This window comes from Eschrichtius robustus, chromosome 1, assembly GCF_028021215.1.
Source record: "Eschrichtius robustus isolate mEscRob2 chromosome 1, mEscRob2.pri, whole genome shotgun sequence".
Classification (NCBI taxonomy): domain Eukaryota; kingdom Metazoa; phylum Chordata; class Mammalia; order Artiodactyla; family Eschrichtiidae; genus Eschrichtius; species Eschrichtius robustus.
Genome location: NC_090824.1, coordinates 91,847,227 through 91,867,810, shown reverse-complemented (window position 1 = coordinate 91,867,810; position 20,584 = coordinate 91,847,227). Strand labels below are relative to the sequence as shown.

Below are 20,584 nucleotides of genomic sequence, written 5' to 3'. Positions count from 1 at the left end.
GTGAAATGGGTAACCTAAGTCGATTCCTCCCTAAACAGGGCCACAAATGGTGGCAGCAGTCGAGTACTACAAGCAGAATTTGTTACCCAAACCAATTTGAGGAATCCCAGGCACTGGTTACAGCCTTCCCTGGTCACAAGAAAACCAGAACTTCTTCAAACTCACCCTCCACCCCCGGCAGAAGTGAGGGATTAGACTGCAGCCCAAGTCATGTCACAGCTACTATATCCTCATTCTTGACTAGTAATCTCAAAGTCACAAATGGCATGATGTGATTTGGATCCAAATCTTACCCAGGAAAACCCCATGATTAAAATAGACAAGGTTGGAACTATCATTCAAACGGACAGAAAGGTACAAAGACCCTTAACTCGCTCTGAGAAGGGAAAAGGTTTTTCGCTCATAATGACCGGAACTAAACAGATTGTCTAATAATCATCAGTGAGCTTTGAGCCTAGGAGGGCATGCTAACCCTGTGGGGTGGGTAAGACAGATGTACTGACCAAAACCTCCTGGGCTAGTCAGAAGCGTGATTTAAGGTCTCCCATGAGGACTCCCCGTGGCTGTCCTTAGGTAGGCGCCTCCTGGTTGCCTAGTGACAAAGGAGCCTGCAGTGGCTGCCTCTGAACGTGCAGAAGAGTGGGGGTGTGGCGCGTTGGGAAGGCAATTCTTCACCTTGCAAAATAAGTTACACAGAATTCTCAAGAGTTGAAGAGGCAATTCTTCAAGCAGCGCTGAAAAGTTCCTTGTCTATTTCTACATTTGAGAGATGCAAGCTAGCTGTATCTCACATGGGATTTCAGTTTTATTTGCTTGGTTTTTAAATTATCCTAGAGTCCCTTATTCTCCTTTTATCATCATACCAAATAGCACTTATGTCTAGAAACACTGTGTCCTAAAGTAAAACTGTTCACAACCTTTCATCCCCAACCCTGAGCTGCAGACTTTTGTGAAAATCAGGTTCTGGGCCAGTTAAGTCTTGATAAAGCTGTAAATGGTCTCTTCATAACTGAGCCCCCATTCCCCCATCTGGCCACAGTCACAGTAGAACCAGGAACCCAATGGGTAGATTTCCTTCCTTACTCAACTTCCAGGCACTCCAGGAAGAAGGGGAGTTCCGGCACCTACCTGCCAAGCTCTGCTCTACTTGCCGAACTTTGATCAGCACAAACAGGTCATTCTGGCTACAAGTTCCCCCAAATTCTCCCTACCTGTGTGTTTCTTTTTAAAAATATTTATTTATTTATTTATTTTGGCTGCACTGGGTCTTTGTTGCTGCACACGGGTTTTTCTCTAGTTGCGGCGAGCGGGGGCTACTCTTCGTTGCAGTGCACAGGCTTCTCATTGCGGTGGCTTCTCTTGTTGTGGAGCACGGGCTCTAGGTGCATGGGCTTCAGTAGTTGCAGCACGTGGGCTCAGTAGTTGTAGCTCGTGGGCTCTAGAGCGCAGGCTCAGTAGTTGTGGTGCACGGACTTACTTGCTCCGCAGCATGTGGGATCTTCCCAGACCAGGGATCGAACCCGTGTCCCCTACACTGGCAGGCGGATTCTTAACCACTGCGTCACCAGGGAAGTCCCTCCCTACTTGTGTTTGTTTGTTTTTTAATTAATTTATTTATTTTTGGCTGCGTTGGGTCTTCGTTGCTGCGCGCGGGCTTCCTCTAGTTGTGGAGAGCAGGGGCTACTCTTCGTTGCAGTGCGCAGGCTTCTCATTGCAGTGGCTTCTCTTGTTGTGGAGCATGGGCTCTAGGTGCGCGGGCTTCAGTAGTTGTGGCATGTGGGCTCAGTAGTTGTGGCTTGTGGGCTCTAGAGCGCAGGCTCAGTAGTTGTGGCACACAGGCTTTGTTGCTCTGCAGCATGTGGGATCTTCCCGGACCAGGGCTTGAACCCGTGTCCCCTGCATTGGCAGGCAGATTCTTAACTAGTGCGCCACCAGGGAAGTCCCCCTGCTTGTGTTTTTAAGGCACACCAACTCCTCTGTGTAAGGCTCTCTTTTAATAATGAATTATTTTAATTATTCTTACTACTCAAAAGAAATTTCCACCACTGCCCAGCCAACCACTCAACCCCAAGATGCTGAGAGTGGGGACAAGGACAGAGCCCAATTCATATCATGGATTCTGGTCCTTGGGGTCGCACTTGATCATGACTTTCAACCCCAGTCCCTTTTTGGATGTTTCAAAGGCCTCCAGAGCTTTCTCCAGAGGAAACCGATGGGTGACCAAGGGCTTTACATTCACAGACTTTGATGCAAGCATTGAAATCGCCATCGGCCATCTGGAAAAGATCACAAGCATCACACTCAACCTTCAGGAGGAAAGAGGGAGGTCCCCAAAACTACCCAGCACAAGATAAGTTTGGCTACATTTGTTTGTAGCTCTGTGGTTCTGCAAGGTCACTTCTACAGGCCAACAATGGTGGAAAGGACCTTATGACTTATAATTCAGGAGTACAGAGTCTGTTCCCAAATGTCCCCTGCCCGTCTGCAATGTCTGCCATGAAGCCTAGAATTCCTTTGGCATGAAGGCATAAGGGATATGGAAGCCACTGTGAAAAGGCAGATAAGCCTTCAGTGGGGAAGCCCAGGATGATCCAATCATACCCTTTAGCAGCTTGGCTTGGCAGAGTTTACTGGAAAACTAGCACTCTGCTGAGGGAATGGTTACAGACTCTAAAGATGGGAGAAAGGGCCACTGGTGGGGAAGGTGGTCCTGGACAGAGTGCCCCAGCAGGGGAGAGGATGGACCCACAGAACATGAGGTGGGATTTATTAAGACCCTCTCACTTCCCAGGGTGGAACCTGGGGATCTGGAGTGAGAACCAAGGAACTTGAGTTCTTGCGGTTGTCCTGTTTCTCTCCTTCTTCCCTTTAAAGGGGGAAAATGGAGATCTGGCCACTTAAAGAAATGGAAAAGAGAGGGCCTAGGCAATGAGTGGCAGATATCCAAGAAGAGCATGTTTCAAAAATCCCCCTCCCTCCCTCTTTCCCTACAGCCCTGTCAGCTCTGCCCTCCCATTCTTTAACCACAAGTGGATGCTCTATCTTTGGATCCTTATTGTAACGCACGGCCGTCAGTGTGGCCCGGGAGTGCCCCTCATGAATAAACAGGCAGAGACTCTTGGTCCCAGAGGCCACGTAGGGCCTTCCCTGGACTTGCTGGCCACTCGCCACCCTGGCTCACCCAAAACATACTCACGTGTTGCAGTATCGAAACACACCCTTGATGTCCACCTCCCTGGTAGCTGCGTGCACTAGGGGCACACTGGTCATCTCAGAGCCCAGCCCCACAAGCACCAGTGTCCCACCAGATTGAGTGGCCTGAAGAAGAGGTAAGAACAAGAAAACCAAGAAGATGAGAAAATGCAGACCCCACTCACAGTAGCACTGTTGCCATACAAACAGGTACGTAACCAAAAATTTCAGAGAGTATGACTCTTTCTATACTGCTGGACTCTTCAGCATGTTAACCAAACTCAACAGAGCAGCAGAGTAAACAATGTCTCCTTTAAAGATCCTGAAATAATACACTTACCAGCAGAGGCACAGTGGGAGCATCTTCTGCTGTCCACAACATCCCAGGAAACAGCAAAGGTTCTCCAGAGAGCAATGAGAATCTCCCCTACAACCAACGCTGACCCTTCAGCAGCCACTGAGCATCTTTCAAAGGTTTACTAATTCAGGGGGCATCTCTGGTGGTGCAGTGGTTAAGAATCCGCCTGCCAATGCAGGGGACACGGGTTGGAGCCCTGGTCCGGGAAGATCCCACATGCCGCGGAGCAACTAAGCCCATGTGCCACAACTACTGAGCCTGTGCTCTAGAGCCTGTGAGCCACAACTACTGAGCCCAAGTGCCACAGCAACTGAAGCCCACATGCCTAGAGCCCGTGCTCCGCAACAAGAGAAGCCACCACAATGAGAAGCCCGCGCACCGCAACGAAGAGTAGCCCCCGCTCGCCGCAACCAGAGAGAAGCGTGCATGAGGCAACAAAGATGCAACACAGCAAAAATAAAATAAATGAAATTTTAAAAAAATAATAATTAAGAAAAAAAAAAAGCTTTACTAATTCAGTACCAGATGTTGGTGTCAGCCACTTCCTCCTCCAGAGTGCTCCCCACAAGACAGAGTGTCAAACCTCTAAGGGACCACCTTCTTGGTAAAAAAAAAAAACTACCAAGTACTATACCAATGGGGAGGGCTATAGGACTTCTGTGGTTTAAAAACTGCCTTATATGTGCAGGCTGGCAATTAGAAATTTTTGTTCCAGAGACATTTACCCAATGGCATCAGTCATAATGGATTCATCAGTTTCCTCTTTGAGTGGGCAGAGAGCAAAATTTTCCCTGACAATCTCCACATAACTTCACATGAGTGCTAGGCCTGCTTCAGAGATTTTGGGGGGTCATTGTGCTCAATGCTGTGAGGGACAGAAAAACGGACAATTCATTCATGCTAAGTTTTCATTACAGTTAACAGCAGAAAGCACTTACTGGGACCATTCTAAGTGCTAAACAATGGAGCAGTAAGACAGCAAACATCACAGCTTCTACCTCCGAGGGGAAGGATACACCCTGGAGAGAGGCCTGTAGTGTGGAGGTGACTCCCAGCATTTGTACTTTTGAGCTCTGGGACCCTAGACGGTGCTCTCTCAGCCATGGGTTCCTCATGTGTGAGAATAGGACGATGCCTCCCCCTCAGCAGGGCTCTTAGGGGTGACAGTCACAGTGGCTGGCACTAGGATGGGCTCAACGTTTGGCACGTTTTCTGTTTTTATTGGCGCGCAGTCACTTACAAATCACCTGTGACATATAAACACTGTCGGTAAGGGGGAGGGTATCTCACAACTGAAAAACATTGCTGTCCTCATTGGAAAAGTGTTGGGGGAGGGGTTCAGAATCGTGAGGGAGCCACAGAATACACGGAGAAAATTTCCAGGAAAACTGTTGCCCATTCAGCACTTCCTCTCCACCTGGTAAGGAGGAAGAGGAACCTCTTCCGAACTGGTCATCCCAGGCTGCCAGGAGGCCAGTAGCTTACTGACCACAGGCAAAGGAAATCTCAGACCACTGTTTTGTTGTTGTGACTTCCACACCAAGGAGATGACATCAATTCTACCCTAAGCATTTGCTATGTCTCCTCACGAACATTATCTAGACATCACATGGCAGAAAGGTGACTCTCAGGTATGTCCATAAGGTGCCTCCACCTAACCTGCCCCTTGGCAGAGTGACCTGCAGCATTCTACAGCACCTGTCATGCATGATGCTCCACTCCACTCCCCACTCTGGACAGGCACCGGCTTCAGGCTTCATAAGGCCCTTGGGTCACATTTACCTCCACGCCCGCCTCAGGTAGCCTGGCAACTGGGCCCCCACCATCAACAGTTGGAGATATCAACTTGTTCTCAGATGCCCTCCAGGCAGGGCACAAGAGGAAGGAAGGACTTGCACTAGGAAGCCACGTCTTTTACTGCCTCTCTCTTGAGTGGGGGTCACTGACCTGCTGACAACTTGAAGACAGTAGACACACCTTACTGGTCAAGCCCTCGAGGTGTCTGGCACAAAGCCAGGCACGAGGCAGGAACCCAAGACCTGCCACGGGTCGAACATAGCTCCACTGATGACACACAGACCCATCGCCCTCTGGGTTTTGGTTTCTCTTTGCCCCTTCCCACATGGTGACCACTGACTGTCTCGGACAGTGGAGCAGAGAGCTGGCTGATTCCAGCTGGAACAAGGTTAGGGCAAAAGTGGCACCTGCTCCTGGCTTCTCCCGCTGCTTCCTTGGCCCCCGGTGCCATATGCATCTTGGTAGGAGGAGGGGAAGGCAGCTCTGCCTGGGTGTGCCAGGCTTGAGGGCCGTGCCACACAGCTCGAGGGATCAGGTTTTCCCGGAATGTCTTGTATGGTGGACAATGCCCTTGTGTGTGACTGGCTGTGACTCAGAAGGAAGGAAGAAGCATGTGCTGCTGTGGGAAAGCAGTTTGGGAGACAGGGCAGGAGTGCCCAGCAGTGGCAGCTACCGATGCTCTCCCCAGCCCAGCCCCTCCCACCCTAGCACTGGTTCCTTGTCCCCTCTGTCCCTTCCTCTCCGGAGGAGCCAGATGGAGTAAGGAAAGCCCAGGCACTGGAGCAGTGCGCTCAAGGCGAGTCACTGGGCCACTCTCCTTGTAAAATGTGGAAGACGAGAACTCATTTTCAGGGCTATTATGCAGATTAGGCATCATGTTTATAAAGCACACAGCAGAGGACACGGTCCACAGTAGAGCTCGGAATCTAGCTCTTATTCTTTTCTTCCTTCTTTTCCTCATACTTTGATTTGTCAATTCTATTCCTCCCTGCCCCTCCCCCTCCAACATCCCATAAATTACTGGTTGGTTGCTGAGGGGTAAATCAGGTATTGGCAGCTTATCTGTTCCTAGTTCTGGGAAAGGACAGTAGTAGACAGCTGTGACCCTGAAATATCATGTCACCTTTGTGACTAACCGAATTAACAACTGTTAGTTTGGATCAAAGACTACAGTTTTCCTCAATAAAACAAGATAGGGATTTCCCACACTCAACTAAGGCATTGTTCCTTGTTCCTCCTGTTGATTTTTTTTTACCAAGAGCACTATTTTCATGATCACAGATGTGATCATAGCAGCAATCCCATCCTAAAGGTATGGTTCACTTAACATCTTTCAAGGCCCACGTATATCTGTTACCTAGTTTGAACTTCACAGTAACCCAATGAGATGTTAGGGAAATGTCACTGCCTCCACAAGAGAGATAAGAAAGCAGTTACCAAGGAATTACCTGGTGGGGGGAGGGGTGGTCAACATAGCAAATCAGTGGAGAAGCTTGATCCTAGGAATCCTACTTGGTTCACTGCCCTGCACTGATTCCCTGAAGCTGCCTACCAGCTTAGCTACCCTTATTCCACTCACATATATGCCCGCCTGGATGGAGGTCTCCACCCCTGTGCACTCGATGGTAACTTCTGGCTTGCAGCCCAGCAGGCCTTCCACTTTATTGGCAATTTCCTGAGGGCTCTCGTTGGAGATCTGGAGGAGGAAATCAGCTCCAACTTCCTTGGCTTTAGACAACCGAGAGGCTGACAGATCTAAAGTTGAACAAAAGTTTCTTTCAAACTGAGAAACTGGATGGTGGATTAGGGAGAACAAACGAAGGTGCAGATTCCAATGGCAAGGAAGCTCTGGTGTAGTGATGGTGTCACTGAGCCCAACACACATACTCTCTAAACACACCCTCACACACAATCTCTTAGATAACTTCTTAAACATCCACATCCTTCTACATTCCCATACACCCCCATACATACCACACAGCTCTACACAGCCACACACATACTCTCTCACCTTCTCACACAAAACACGCAGTGACACCCTTCTGCATCCCCACTCCCCTCAAATATCCACAACACCCCATACAGCACACAACTCTACACGCTCACCCACACACTATCACATATAACCGTTCCTCACACATACTCTCTCAGATACATTATACACACACACATTCTCTCTCACAGATGCCTTCTCCACACACACACACACCCTTCTATACCCCACACGCTTCCATACATACCACGCTGCTCCATACACACATACCCACATGTCCTGTCAGAGAACCCCTCTTCACACACACACGAGTACATGTCTCTCACTCATACCACACACCTCACACATAAACATCCTCTTATACATCACATACCCCACTAACTCCACATCACACACACACACACACGCACACACACCCTCTGAGCTTGGTCAAACAAACCAAGGGCTGAAACTCTTCTTAGGACCAAGTGGGCAGTACAAGCATCTGAGGTCCACATATAAAGAGCCACGTCCTCTTCTCTGCAGCAGCCACCCTCTCCCAGGAGCTTCAAAAGAGTCTCCTCCTCAGCCCTGACCTGGTCATCTCCTGGTGGGCTTTTCAACCCTGGAACCCAGAAGAAAAGAGCAGGAGCCTCTTTAGAAACCCACTACTCCAGGAAGGGAACAGGTCTCATGCCCCTGCTCCAAAACTGTAGGCCCAGCTGCTTCCATGCCAAGGAGATTTAAAAAGAAGAAAACCTTACCAGTCACCACCACTTGAGATGCACCCATTGCTTTGGCCACGAGCAAACTGACCAGTCCAATTGGCCCTAAATAAGGCAGGAAATAGGAGACATTTGTGAAATATTAAACACCAGCTCTCCCCCTTGTCTAGGCCATGGACAGGAACTGTATCTTTTGAGTACCTCTAGCATCTATCCCAGTGCCTAACATATAGTGAGACCTTAACACCTGTTTGTTGAATGCATGAGTAAATGAGTGCATGAGGGATTGTCCTCTACCTGGAATCTGCTCCCAGTGCTGGGCTCCTGTTCTCTCTTTGACCCCCTACCTTCTTAGAACCCATCATGCCTCCCCAAGGTGAGACGTATCCTTTCAGGTGCCCTCTGAGGACCACCTTGGAGGGTGTCCTAGGTTGACCCAGCTGCTCAGGCAGCTCCAGGATGTTCAGGTGCCTGAGAATCAGCTCAAAGACCACCTGCTTCCCCGCTTTATAGGCACACTAGATGGTTTTAACACAAAAACCAGACCACAAATAAGGCTATGCAGAATATCCTTGAGGATTTGCTTTTCGGACACTCCCCTTGAGAATAATTTAGTGAGTTCGCCCAGAAAGCAAAACACTGAGAAATACCTGAAAAAACTAACAAAGGGGTGATTAGTTAAGTAAACTACAGAAGGATACTACACAGCTATTAAAAATTGTGTCATCTAACTCTTTTATCTAATGACATAGAAAAATGTTCACAAAATATTAATTTTTTAAAAGAGTAGGTAAAATGAAGCATATTCAGGATGATCTCATGAATTAAACAAACAAAAACAAAAACCAAACTGAAATATTCTACACCAAAATGTTAACAGTGGCTCTCTCAGGCTGATGGGTGATGGGGCTATCAGTGAATTTTTGTGTGTGTGCACGTGCGTGCAGGTGTGGTATGTATGTGGTATGTATGACTTAACTTCTTTTTTTATGGCAAAAAAGTATTACTTATGCAGAGTTTTTTAAAAAAAAATCTGTCACGTGAATCCTACAGTCTGCTGGCTCATTGAGGCAAGCCTGTTCTACACCCATCACCCTGCTTAGGAAGCCCTGTAGTCACTTATTTGGTCCTGACAAAGAAAATCAGTCACAAAGTGTATGAGGATTAACTCAAAATGGATTAATGACTTGAATATAAGACCTGAAACCATAAAACTCCTAGAAGAAAACATAGACAGTAAGCTCCTTGACATCAGTCTTGAGTGTTGGGATTTGACACCAAAAGCAAAGGCAATAAAAGCAAAAATAAACAAGTGGGACTGTATCAAACTAAAAAGCTTCTGCACAGCAAAGGAAACATCAACAAAATGAAAAAGGCAACATGTTGAGTAGGAGAAAAATATTTGTAAATCATATATTTGATATGGGTTAATATCCAAAAATATATATAAGAACTTGCACAACTCAATAGCAAAAAAGCAATCTGATTGAAAAATGAGCAGAGGATATGACTAGACAGTTTTCCAAAGAATACATACAGATGGCCAAAATAAACATGAAAGGATGCTCAACATCACTAATCAGAGAAATGTAAATCAATACCAAAAAGAGATATCACTGTACACCTGTTAGCATGGCTATTATCAAAAAGACAACAAGTAACAAGTATTGGTGAGGACGCAGAGAAAAGGAAACCCCTATGCCCTGTTGGTGGGAATGTAAATTGGTGCAGACACTGCGGAAAACAGTGTGGAGATTCCTCAAAAATGATCCAGCAATTCTACTTCTACTCAGAAATGGAATTTTATCCAAAGAAAACAAAAACTTACTCAAAATGTTATCTCCACCCCCATATTCACTGCAGCATTATTTACAATAGCCCAGACATGGAAGCCACCTAAGTGTTCATCAATGGATGAATAGGCAAAGAAAATGTGGTGTGTGTGTGTGTGTGTGTATATGTGTGTGTGTATGTATGTGTGTGTGTGTGTGTATATATATATATATATATAATATTCCATAGATATCGAGAATAGATATGGAGCTGAGCTCATAGATATGGAGAATAGACTGATTGCCAGAGGTGGTGGTGGCAGCAGTGAAATGGATGAAGAGGGTCAAAAGGTACAAACTTCCATTTATAAAATAAATAAGTCCTGGTTATCTAATGTACAGCATGGTGACTGTTATGTTAATGTGATGTTAATACTGTATTGCATATATGAAAGTTGCTAAGAGAATAGATCTTAAAAGTTCTTATCATAAGAAAAAAAATTTTATAACTGTGTGGTGACAGATGTTAACTAGACTTATTGTGGTGATCATTTCGCAATATATACAAACATCAAATCATTACGTTGTACACCTGAAACTAATATAATGTTATACGTCAGTTATACCTCAATAAAAAAATAAAAGTGTATGAGGAATACCAGATCACACCCACAAAGAGTGGAGTGTGCTGTTTGGGTCACCAGAAGCAGTTAGAAGCCTAGATGATTCAGTCTGAGGCTACTAGGCTTGTTCAAGTGACTGGAAGCAGGGGAGGAAGAAGGCAGCTAGCTGCAAGCCAATGTGGGCAGAGTGCTGACTCACGGTGGGCTGGACCCCACTCCTTCTGCTGGTCATAAGCATGGGCCGCCTCATTCTGGAAGGACCAGGAGACCAGTTCTCTAGGATGATTTGGAAGTTCCAAAAGTTGCTCTTCCCTTTACTACCAAAAATATTTCCCTAGTTTCCTGTCAAGGGTTGAAAAATAATCCCAAATTGCATTCTTTAAGTGAACAAAAGGGTTATGTTGCCTAGGAAATAACATTGGTTACTACCATGCCTGCATATATTTATTTAGCAAAGTGCGTGTCATTGAAGGAATGGGACACTGTGATCCTCCCTAACCCGGAAAGATTCTAGGACCAACTTCAGCCCTTGGAGGGGGAATGAAATGGGCAGAGGGATCCCCACATTCCCCTTTAATGAACTCATAACCAGGGTGTCATCTGTTTCTTACCAGCTCCGCACACAAAGACCCTGTGCCCCAGGGTGACTCCAGCTCGCCGGCAGGCATGGATCCCCACAGACAGTGGCTCAATCAGGGCCCCTTCCTCAAAGGTGACATTGTCAGGAAGTCTGAGGAGTCATTCAACACACTTAGTTAGTCCATCTGGGTTAACAACAATAACAATAGCTAATATTTATTGAGCTTTATGTGCTGGGCAAGGTGCTAAGTAATTTACATACGCTCACTCATGTAAATCCTCAGAATAGTTCTGTGGTAGATATTATTATTCCCATTTTACAGACGAGGAAACCAAGCCTTGGAGGATTAAATGACTTGCTCCAAAAATTCAAAACCAGTGAGTATTGAGAGGCTTAAAGGGTTTGAACTGGAAGCCAGATATGTCTGATTCCAGAGCCCATATCATACTGCTCCCCTCTGAAAATGCTATCCAAGATAAAGCGTGGTGTGGCTGTCATTCATAACTGAAAAGTTCATTTCACAAGGGTTTAACTTAACACCATTCCAGCATTTCATCTGCTTCTCAAACTTATAACCTTTCTGGTTTCGTTTTAGCAAACAATCCAGACTATCAGCAGCTTTGCAAAACAGTGATTAGAAGCTGACTTCACTCTGTACATTGTCTCCCATATTACACGCTCCAGAAGAACCACATCTGATAGCAGCAGCTGCCTGGCTGTCCCTGGATTGGTTAAGCAGATTAAATGCTGTGTCACCTTTGCCACTGGGTTCTTGGTTTTCACTTCCCTGTCCACTGGCACCTTGACCCCCTTAACAATCCCACTGATGAAGACAGCAAATATTTGCATAATGCTTTACAGATTTACAGAGCTTTCTCCTCCATATCTCATTTAATCCTCACCATGACCTTGTCAGGCAGGAAGGGCAGGTTGTTGTTGTTGGTTTTTTTTTTTGGCCACAAGGCTTGCAGAATCATAGTTCCCAGACCAGGGGTTGAACCCTGGCCCTTGGCAGTGAAAGCCCAGAGTCCTAACCACTGGACCGCCAGGGAATTCCCAGGCAGGCTTTGTTTTTACCTTTATTCCACAGAAGCAGAACCGAAGCTGTAGACATTAAGAGACTTGCCCAAGGTTACAAGGCTAGTGAGCAGAAGAGCAAGACTTAAACCCAGATCTCCTGATTCCATACCCTCTGCCTGTCCCGCATCGGCTGCCTCTCGGTACAAGCAGCTCCGTAGTTAATATCTAACTTCTGCTAGCTCCTCACTGCCCAGTATTTATTCAGCGCACCCACAACCTCCACACGCAAGAATGTGAAAACCCTCAAGTTCCAAAAAGAGAAAAAAGCGGCAGCCAAACCATGTGCCCATCCCCATGATCCTTCTGTCCCTGATCCTCCACAGAATAAATAACAAGGCCTGCATTCGGCCTGACTGGTGCCCACCACCCCTTTTTTCTCCCCTCCCCTCTGCTTCTCTCTCATCATTTCGCACACGCCAATCCACTCTCTTGCTCTGACTGTTTTCATCATCCCTTCTACCCACCAAACCTATCCCATCAATTCCAAATAAGGGGGAAAAGTTTGAAGTGAAATAATGAAGATTCCCAAACTCTCTCCAGGACCCCCAGTCACACACACTCTCTCCGACAGTCCTGCCTCTTCACATTTGGGCCTCCCCCAAAGCTGGTTCTGGGGCTAAACTGAGGGTGGCCTGTGGTCAGGAACTGTGTACTCCTCTCATCTTCTGCTCTGACTTCCCTTTGGAATAAGAATACCAAGGAGAAATGGGATTGGGGATGGTGATGAGAGAGGATTGTTACGTGGGAGATTATTCCACTGATTAGGCAGATGCTGCTTTATCACACATGCAGCCGTAGCCAGAGTCCTGGGGTCCAGCCCTTTTGCCACTGACCTGGGGAGAGTTCTTGGGTCCTCCTTCCCCAACCTTGTTCAGTGGAGGTTGAGGGAAAGGGGATGAGTTTCTTCCCGGCCCTAACTGTTCATGATTTTATAAACACCAGAAAATGACAAAGCAACTTGGTGGTTTTCACAATGGGATTCAGGAAATAGGAAAAAGGGTTAAAGAATGATCAAGAAGCCAAGGGGGAAGCAGGAAGACAGAAAGAAAATAAGGTGGGTCGGAAAATAAAGAAGGTGTGGCAGTGTACAAATCCGCACAAAGAGAAACCAGAGAGAAGGGTGTAGATCCAGGGCTGGGCTGGGGACATAGATACAAAGTACCCCGGGAGAAGAGGAAAGGTAGGGGTCGCATGTCCCCTAGAGGCCTTCCACAGCCCTCCCCTTGACATTGCCAACCAGAACACTTCCTCCCGCACCATTCCCTGCAGACCACTTGCGCCCCCGCCCCCCCCCCCACCCCGATTCCCAGTGCAAGGCTCCTTTTCAGGCCTATCCCTGTAACATCCCCCAGATACAAGGTCATAGCTACGACACATCATGGCACTGTTTACTGAGCTCCTCTTATGTGCCAGGCCTCGTGTTGAGTACTTGATATGCTTTTCCCACTGAATCCCATCACTAATTCTATGCATTTCATCATGGCGATGCTATTATTTCCATTGCACAGGAGATTGAGGTTACAAAGTTTAAGTGCCTTGCTCAAGGTCACACAGTTGGCAAATGGGAGAGACCAGTGGTTAGTCTCAAGCTTTACCACCATGCTCTTCTGCCTTCCACGAAACACTTGTTTGGCACTTCGACTTGGAAAGGACCCAGAAGAAGTGGGCAGATTCAGGAACCACTTGCTCAAAGGTGGACTCTGCGCAGGTAACCTGCTCTCTCCTAGAGTGCTGACTTAAACTCATCACGAGGTCCCTGGCCTGTGACTCCTCTCAAGGCTTCCAGTAGGCACTAGAAAACTCAGATCTGTCAGACTGCCCCTGTGACTGGCACCTGGACTTCAAAAGACAAGCCCCATCCTGGCCAAAAGAGTCACTGCCGGGGCCAGGCTGGGGTAGGAGGAAAATGTGCCTGGTCAGTTCAGAAGGAAAGCAGCATCCCAGAGCTCCATGGGCTGGGGCCCTTGCAGAAGTTATAGCACTCTGCTTCTGCCAGACACAACTTCCCCAAATCACTTTGAGAGTTGAGGTAGGGTAATGAGCACAGGGCAGGAGCTTGAGAATCACAGCCACCCCAGCTTGACTCCTGGCTCTGTTCTGTGTTCAAGCCAATTAGCCAGTTAGCCTTCTCCTGCCTCTGCTGACTCTCACACAACACTGCAATACTGGTGCCCACCTCGCCATTACAGTTATGAAAGTTAAATAAGGCACGCAAAGCACTTATTAGCACAAGGCCAGGCACGTAATAACAATAATTGTGGGGACATCCCTGGTGGCACAGTGGTTAGGAATCCATCTGCCAATGCAGGGGACATGGGTTCGAGCCCTGGTCTGGGAAGATCCCACATGCCACAGAACAACTAAGCCCATGAGCCACAACTACTGAGCCTGTGTGCCACAACTACTGAAGCCCACACACCTAGAGCCAGTGCTCCGCAACAAGAGAAGCCACCGCAATGAGAAGCCCATGCACTGCAACGAAGAGTGGCTCCCGCTCGCCGCAACTAGAGAAAGCCCACGCACAGCAACGAAGACCCAACGCAACCAAAAATAAATAAAAAAACAAACAATAATTGTGACTTTATGTGCATTGCCTTATTTAATCTCCAAGTGATTAAAAGAGACTGAAGCAGAAGAAGGTTAAGTCATTTCCTCAAAGTCACTCACTAGGAGGGAGTGGATCCAGGGTCCCAAAGCTCATGTCCTGGCTCCACGCCACAGTAAACCCTAGTTGTTGCCAAGGTCTCTACTGTTACAAGATCTCTTGCTCGTGGCTGCAGTGGAAACCAATAATGGAGGACAACCACAATAAATTATCTCCAAGATGGCTGGAGAGGAGTGAGTGATTTCAGCAATGATTTTCTATTATTGCTCTAGGTGAGGGAAAGTTAGACTGAAAGACTAAAACCAAGCACTGTGAGTCGGTCTTAGCCCTAGTCAGGCTACCCTCCCTCAGTGCCTCCAAGAAGGGCAGGCCTGCCAAGGGATGCCCCACGTCTAGAATTATGAGCTAAAAAGAATGAAGAAACCACTATAGGAAACTAGAAGAAAGAGCACCAAACAAACATTGGAGAAGAGGTCCCAGGTGGCACAGCTGGGCCATGGGCACTAACTTGTAGCAGAAGTTAGCATTGTGCTTGTAGAACCGGCAGAGGTTCCCGTCATCAGGGGGCGTGGCACAGAAGAAGATGGTTGGTGACAGATTGTATCGGCCAATCTTGCAGAATTCATCAGCTTCTCGGGGAGCACCAGGCTCGATGGCAACACGATCACCTGGGGGAAAAAAAAAAAAACACAGGCAGGGGCAGAGATGCTGTGAAGAGGCACGTGCTCATGGACAGATGCCAGCAGGGGAATCTGGCTGAATGAGCCTCCCTCCCCGCTGGGGACCCAGGGTACTCCAGGCAAGCCCAGCCCATTAGTGCTTCCAAAGGAAATACCAAATGCCGCACATACACTCTGGAAGAAAATGACCAGTCCAACTCTCCACAGGCTGGTTTGGCCTGTCTGCTCTTTTATTGGCTCATGGAACAAGCCAACTTGCCCCTCCAGCTCCACAGCCACCTCCCAGCTTGGGAAACACACAACCAGTCCCATCAAGCCAGGTTTAGTTCCCATTTCAAACTGCTGCAAAAGAGGTGGCTAGTGTGTGGAATTTGCAGGCATGTTTCTCTTCACCTGTTTTGATAATATGCTGAAGGGAGTCATAATGATGGCATGTTTTATGTTCAGTCTCCTAGACAATAACTGATTCCTGGTTAGCAGAACCACTAAGGCAAATGACCCACAGAGGCCTCGGACTCTGGTACGGCAGAGTAACATTCAGGCTTGTGAATGGCCAGCTCTATTGTACTTCTATTCTGTGTCTCCCTACGCCCACTTGGAAACCCAGCTTTAGAATGGCTCTTCCATCTTCTTAGTACGAAAATTTTCAAACGTGCAGCAAAGTTGAAAGAACTGTATGGTGAACACCCAGATGTTCTCAACTTGGTTTCTTCAATTAACATTTAGCTACAAATTAATCTGAAACTTAACCTTCAAGGTAGCTGGGACAATATGCTTGTACAAGTGTTTGCTCCCCTTTGCTTTTATCATCAGTGTACCTCCTTAATCCCCTTCCAGCCTGATTCACTTATCTTGTTATGAGAATAATGTGCAACTTTGTGGCTGAAGACTTGCAAAGAATGAAGATAACGGGAACTTTTATTCTCAAAATAGTGACATATTACCTGCAGCCACAGATTCAATATCAGCCCTGAGAATAAAGATCCTTGGTACTTAAAAAAAAAAAAAATTTAGCTACATTCACTTTGTCACATATCCATCCCATCTATCCATCTCTCTTCCATCCGTCAATTCATCTGCTTTTCTAATGCATTTCAAAGTAGGTTGCACACATGGGTACACATCACTCAGCTTCCTATCATTATACTTCAGCTTGCATATCACTAACTAGAGTTCAATACTTGTTTATGGTTCCTTATTAAGGTAAAATTTAGATGCTGACAAAATGCACAAATATTAAGTAGATCATTAGATGAAGCTGATAAAGGCATTCACCTGTGTAATGTAAACTCCCATCAAGACAAAGAACATTAACACTACCTCAGAAATTTCATTCCTTCAAGTCCCTTCCCAGCCAATCCCCACCCCCACCCCCAGAGGGTGTACTAACAGAGTTAGGGCCCACCTGTGCCTGAGGACTGTGTTAGGAGCCTGAGAAGAACCTGTGAGAGGTCTGCCCTTCACCAAGCAGAGACATGTTAAGCTATTTTTGTAAGTCTTTTGTGTTAAAACGACTTACCGGATAGTGTAGTCCTGGTATGTAGTAAGTACACATTAAAAGTACCAGTAGTGATGGTGATTGTAGTAGTAGTAATATATAGTAGCATTAATAACAATTTTTATTGAATTTATCATTATTATAATTATCTGAGCTGGTACTATCACAGAGGAAATTCAAACAATAAGATAAAAAGGCAGGAGGATGTGACCAAGATGGTAGAGTAAGAAGAACCTGAGCTCACCTTCTCCCATAGGCACACCAAAATTACATTTACAGAGCAACTATCAATGAGAACTAGCAGAACAGATTTTCTACAACTAAAGATATGAAGAAGGAACTACAACAGATGGGTAGGAGTGGCAGAGATACAGTATAGTCAAGACCCACACCTCTGGGTAGGCAACCCACAAACAGGAGAATAATTACAAATGCAGAGGTTCTCCTCCAAGAGAATCGAAGGTCAGAGCCCCACATCGGGCTCCCCAGCCCAGGGGTCCTACACGGGGAAGACGAATCCCCAAAACATCTGCTTTGAAGGCCAACAAGACTTTTGTACAAGAGAGCCAGAGGGGGCTGTAGGAAACAGAGACTTCACTATTAAAGGGTACTCACAAAATCTCACACACTGAGACCCAGCGCAGAGGCAGTAATTTGAAAGGCAGCTGGGTCAGAACCACTTGCTAATCTTGGAGAGCTTCCCAGAGAGGCAGGAGGTAACTGGGACTCCTTCTGGGAGCATAGATGGTGGCGGCAGCAATTTGCGGCAGCCTGTTCTACCACAAGAACACTGGTGCTAACAAGTGCCATTTTGGAGTTCTCCCTCTTGCTTATTAGTGCAAAGGGCTTACGTGCCCACCAGTCAGTCAGAACCAGTCCCAGGACCCCACAGGCTGCACAGCCAGCCATGCCAGGACTCAGCCTCAGCTACCAGTGGCCGGCAGCCTCGACACAAAGCAGGGCATGGCCGCCAACTAGGCCAGGGACCAGACCCACCAACCCACAGTAGTCAGCATGCCACAACAGAAGGCCCCATGCAGCCCACATAGGTGACACCCCTCTGGTGACCAGAGGGAGCGTGCTGCTGGCCCCATAGTACATCTCTTTCATCAGTCTAATTCTCTAAGATTGGGAAATGAAACTGATCTAACTGATGTATAGGAATAAAAACAGAATTAGGCAAAATGAGGCGGTAGAAGAGTATGTTCTAAACAAAGGAACAAGATAAAACCTCAGAAGAACTAAGTGAAGTGGAGATAAGCGTCTACCCAATAAAGAGTTAGTTCAAGGTAATGATCATAAAGTTGCTCAATGAACTTGGGAGATGAATGGATGAACACAGTGAGAAGTTTAACAAAGAGTTAGAAAATATAAAGAAGAACCAAACAGAGCTGAAGAATACAATAACTGAAATTAAAAAAAAATACACTAGAGGGGCTCCCCTGGTGGCGCAGTGGTTGAGAATCTGCCTGCTAATGCAGGGGACATGGGTTTGAGCCCTGGTCTGGGAAGATCCCACATGCCGCGGAGCAACTAGGCCCATGAGCCACAGCTGCTGAGCCTGCGCGTCTGGAGCCTGTGCTCCGCAACAAGAGAGGCCGCGATAGTGAGAGGCCCGCGCACCGCGATGAAGAGTGGCCCCCGCTTGCCGCAACTAGAGAAAGCCCTTGCACAGAAACGAAGACCCAACACAGCCAAAAATAAATGAATAAATAAATAAATTAAAAAAAAAAAAAAGGATAGAGCCAAAAAAAAACTTAAAAAAAAAAATACACTAGAGACTCTGGTGGGGCTAATGGCGGACTCTGGGAGGGCTCACATCAAGGAGTACTTTCCAGAACTTCTGCTGCCAGTGTCCTTGTCCCCGCGGTGAGCCATAGCCACCCCCTGCCTCTGCAGGAGACTCTCAAACACTAGCAGGGTAATATGGAAAATCAAAAACTGTGCTGTACCCCTACAATCGTCCCTTGAACTCCCTCCCAAATTTCCTTATAATAGTTTTAGAAGATTTGCCTTTCTGAATAAAGTTATTTACTACTCCATCTTACTTTTATTTTCATGTAGGATATGAGGTGGAAGTATACATCATTGAGTTGGGACTTTTCTTATTTTTCATATAAGAATCGAATGCTATAAACTTCCCCCAGACACTACTTTAGTCACATCCCACAACTGTCATTGTTTTTTTTTGTTTTTTAATTTATTTATTTATTATTTATTTATTTTTGGCTGTGTTGGGTCTTCGTTTCTGTGCGAGGGCTTTCTCCAGTTGCGGCAAGCGGGGGCCGCTCTTCATCGCGGTGCGCGGGCCTCTCACTATTGCAGTGTCTCTTGTTGCGGAGCACAGGCTCCAGACGCGCAGGCTCAGTAGTTGTGGCTCACGGGCCTAGTTGCTCCGTGGCATGTGGGATCTTCCCAGACCAGGGCTCGAACCCGTGTACCCTGCATTGGCAGGCAGATTCTCAACCACTGCGCCACCAGGGAAGCGCCATTGTTTTTTTATTACCTTTAATTTCAAAAAAATTTCTTTTAGTTTCCTTAGTGACTTCTTCTTAGACATGTGGTTTACCTAGATGAGTGTCATTTAATTTCCACATATTTGGGAGTTTTCCAGATATCCTTCTGTTATTGATTTCTAGTTTAATTCCATTATGATCAGAAAATGTATTTTGTATGACTTAAATTCTTCTAAATTTGTTGAGGTTTTATTTCCCAAAACGTGTTCTATCATGGTGAATGTTCTATGTGTACTTGAAAAAAAATGTGTATTCTGCTGCTTTTAGGTGGTATGTTCTAAAAATGGCAATTAGGTCAAGTTGACTTTAGTGTTATTCAGGTGTTCCGTATCCTTTCTGATTTTTCCATCTTCCTGTTTTATCAGTTTTTTAGAGAGGAATACTGAAGTATCCAACTATAAATTTAGACGTGTCTATTTCTCCTTTCATTCTGTAAGTCTTTCCTTGGTATATTTTGAAGTTTTACTGTTAGGTACATCAATATAGAATTATCATGTCTTTCTGGTGAATTTTTGTAACACTTCTCTTTATCCCTTGTAATAATCTTTGTTCTGAATTGTATGTTTTATGATATTAATATAGTCACTCTGGCTTTCTCTAGAGTAGTGTGTGCATGCTAACATTTTGTATATTTTTATTTGTAATCTATTTAAATATTTATATTTTAAAATGGGTTCCTTATAGACAGCATTTTTTAATATGATCTGACCATGTTGAAACAGAGCAGGACCCTACTATGGTCCTTCCCCCCATGTCCTCAGCCTGCCTTTTGTCTGTGGAAAAACTTTAGCCAAAGAATAAGTTTAATCAGAGAAAATACAGAAACAAAGGAAAACAGTCAAAGGAGAACAAATAATAATAGTTTAGTCATTAAGCATACTCAAGGACCTTTAGTTCCTTCTCAAGGGCTATAGATAATATTCTGAGCCATATCCTGTGAGCTGTCTTATAGATACTGAAACCCCCTTCCAGGTGGAAAAAATTAACTACATGATGACCAGACTGAAGCCATGACATAAGCTGCCACAACTCCAAGAACTGGCTTCAAGGAAATGGGAACAAACCAACCCTGGAACTGAAGACTAAATGTACTTAAATCAAGATGACCCTGATCAGACCACCTCATGATTAGTTTCAAGACGACTGTCAGAGCTGACTGTGCTGCTTTTGCATGTAGCCCCCTCCC

General features: G+C 46.1%; 1 protein-coding gene across 2 annotated transcripts in view; it reads right to left on the bottom strand.

Annotated features, from left to right (window-relative positions):
- Nucleotides 1-1,979: 1,979 nt before the first annotated feature.
- The window catches only part of SORD (sorbitol dehydrogenase), a 42,339-nt gene continuing 23,734 nt past the window's right edge, over nucleotides 1,980-20,584 (bottom strand). For both annotated transcript variants that reach the window (XM_068550769.1, XM_068550760.1), the window contains 6 exons: nucleotides 15,213-15,372; nucleotides 11,051-11,169; nucleotides 8,084-8,149; nucleotides 6,927-7,102; nucleotides 3,197-3,318; nucleotides 1,980-2,276 (listed from right to left, as the gene is read on the bottom strand). In XM_068550769.1, the coding sequence (XP_068406870.1) occupies nucleotides 2,111-2,276; nucleotides 3,197-3,318; nucleotides 6,927-7,102; nucleotides 8,084-8,149; nucleotides 11,051-11,169; nucleotides 15,213-15,372 (809 nt within the window). In that variant the 3' untranslated portion in view covers nucleotides 1,980-2,110. The remainder of the gene's footprint in view (nucleotides 2,277-3,196; nucleotides 3,319-6,926; nucleotides 7,103-8,083; nucleotides 8,150-11,050; nucleotides 11,170-15,212; nucleotides 15,373-20,584) is intronic.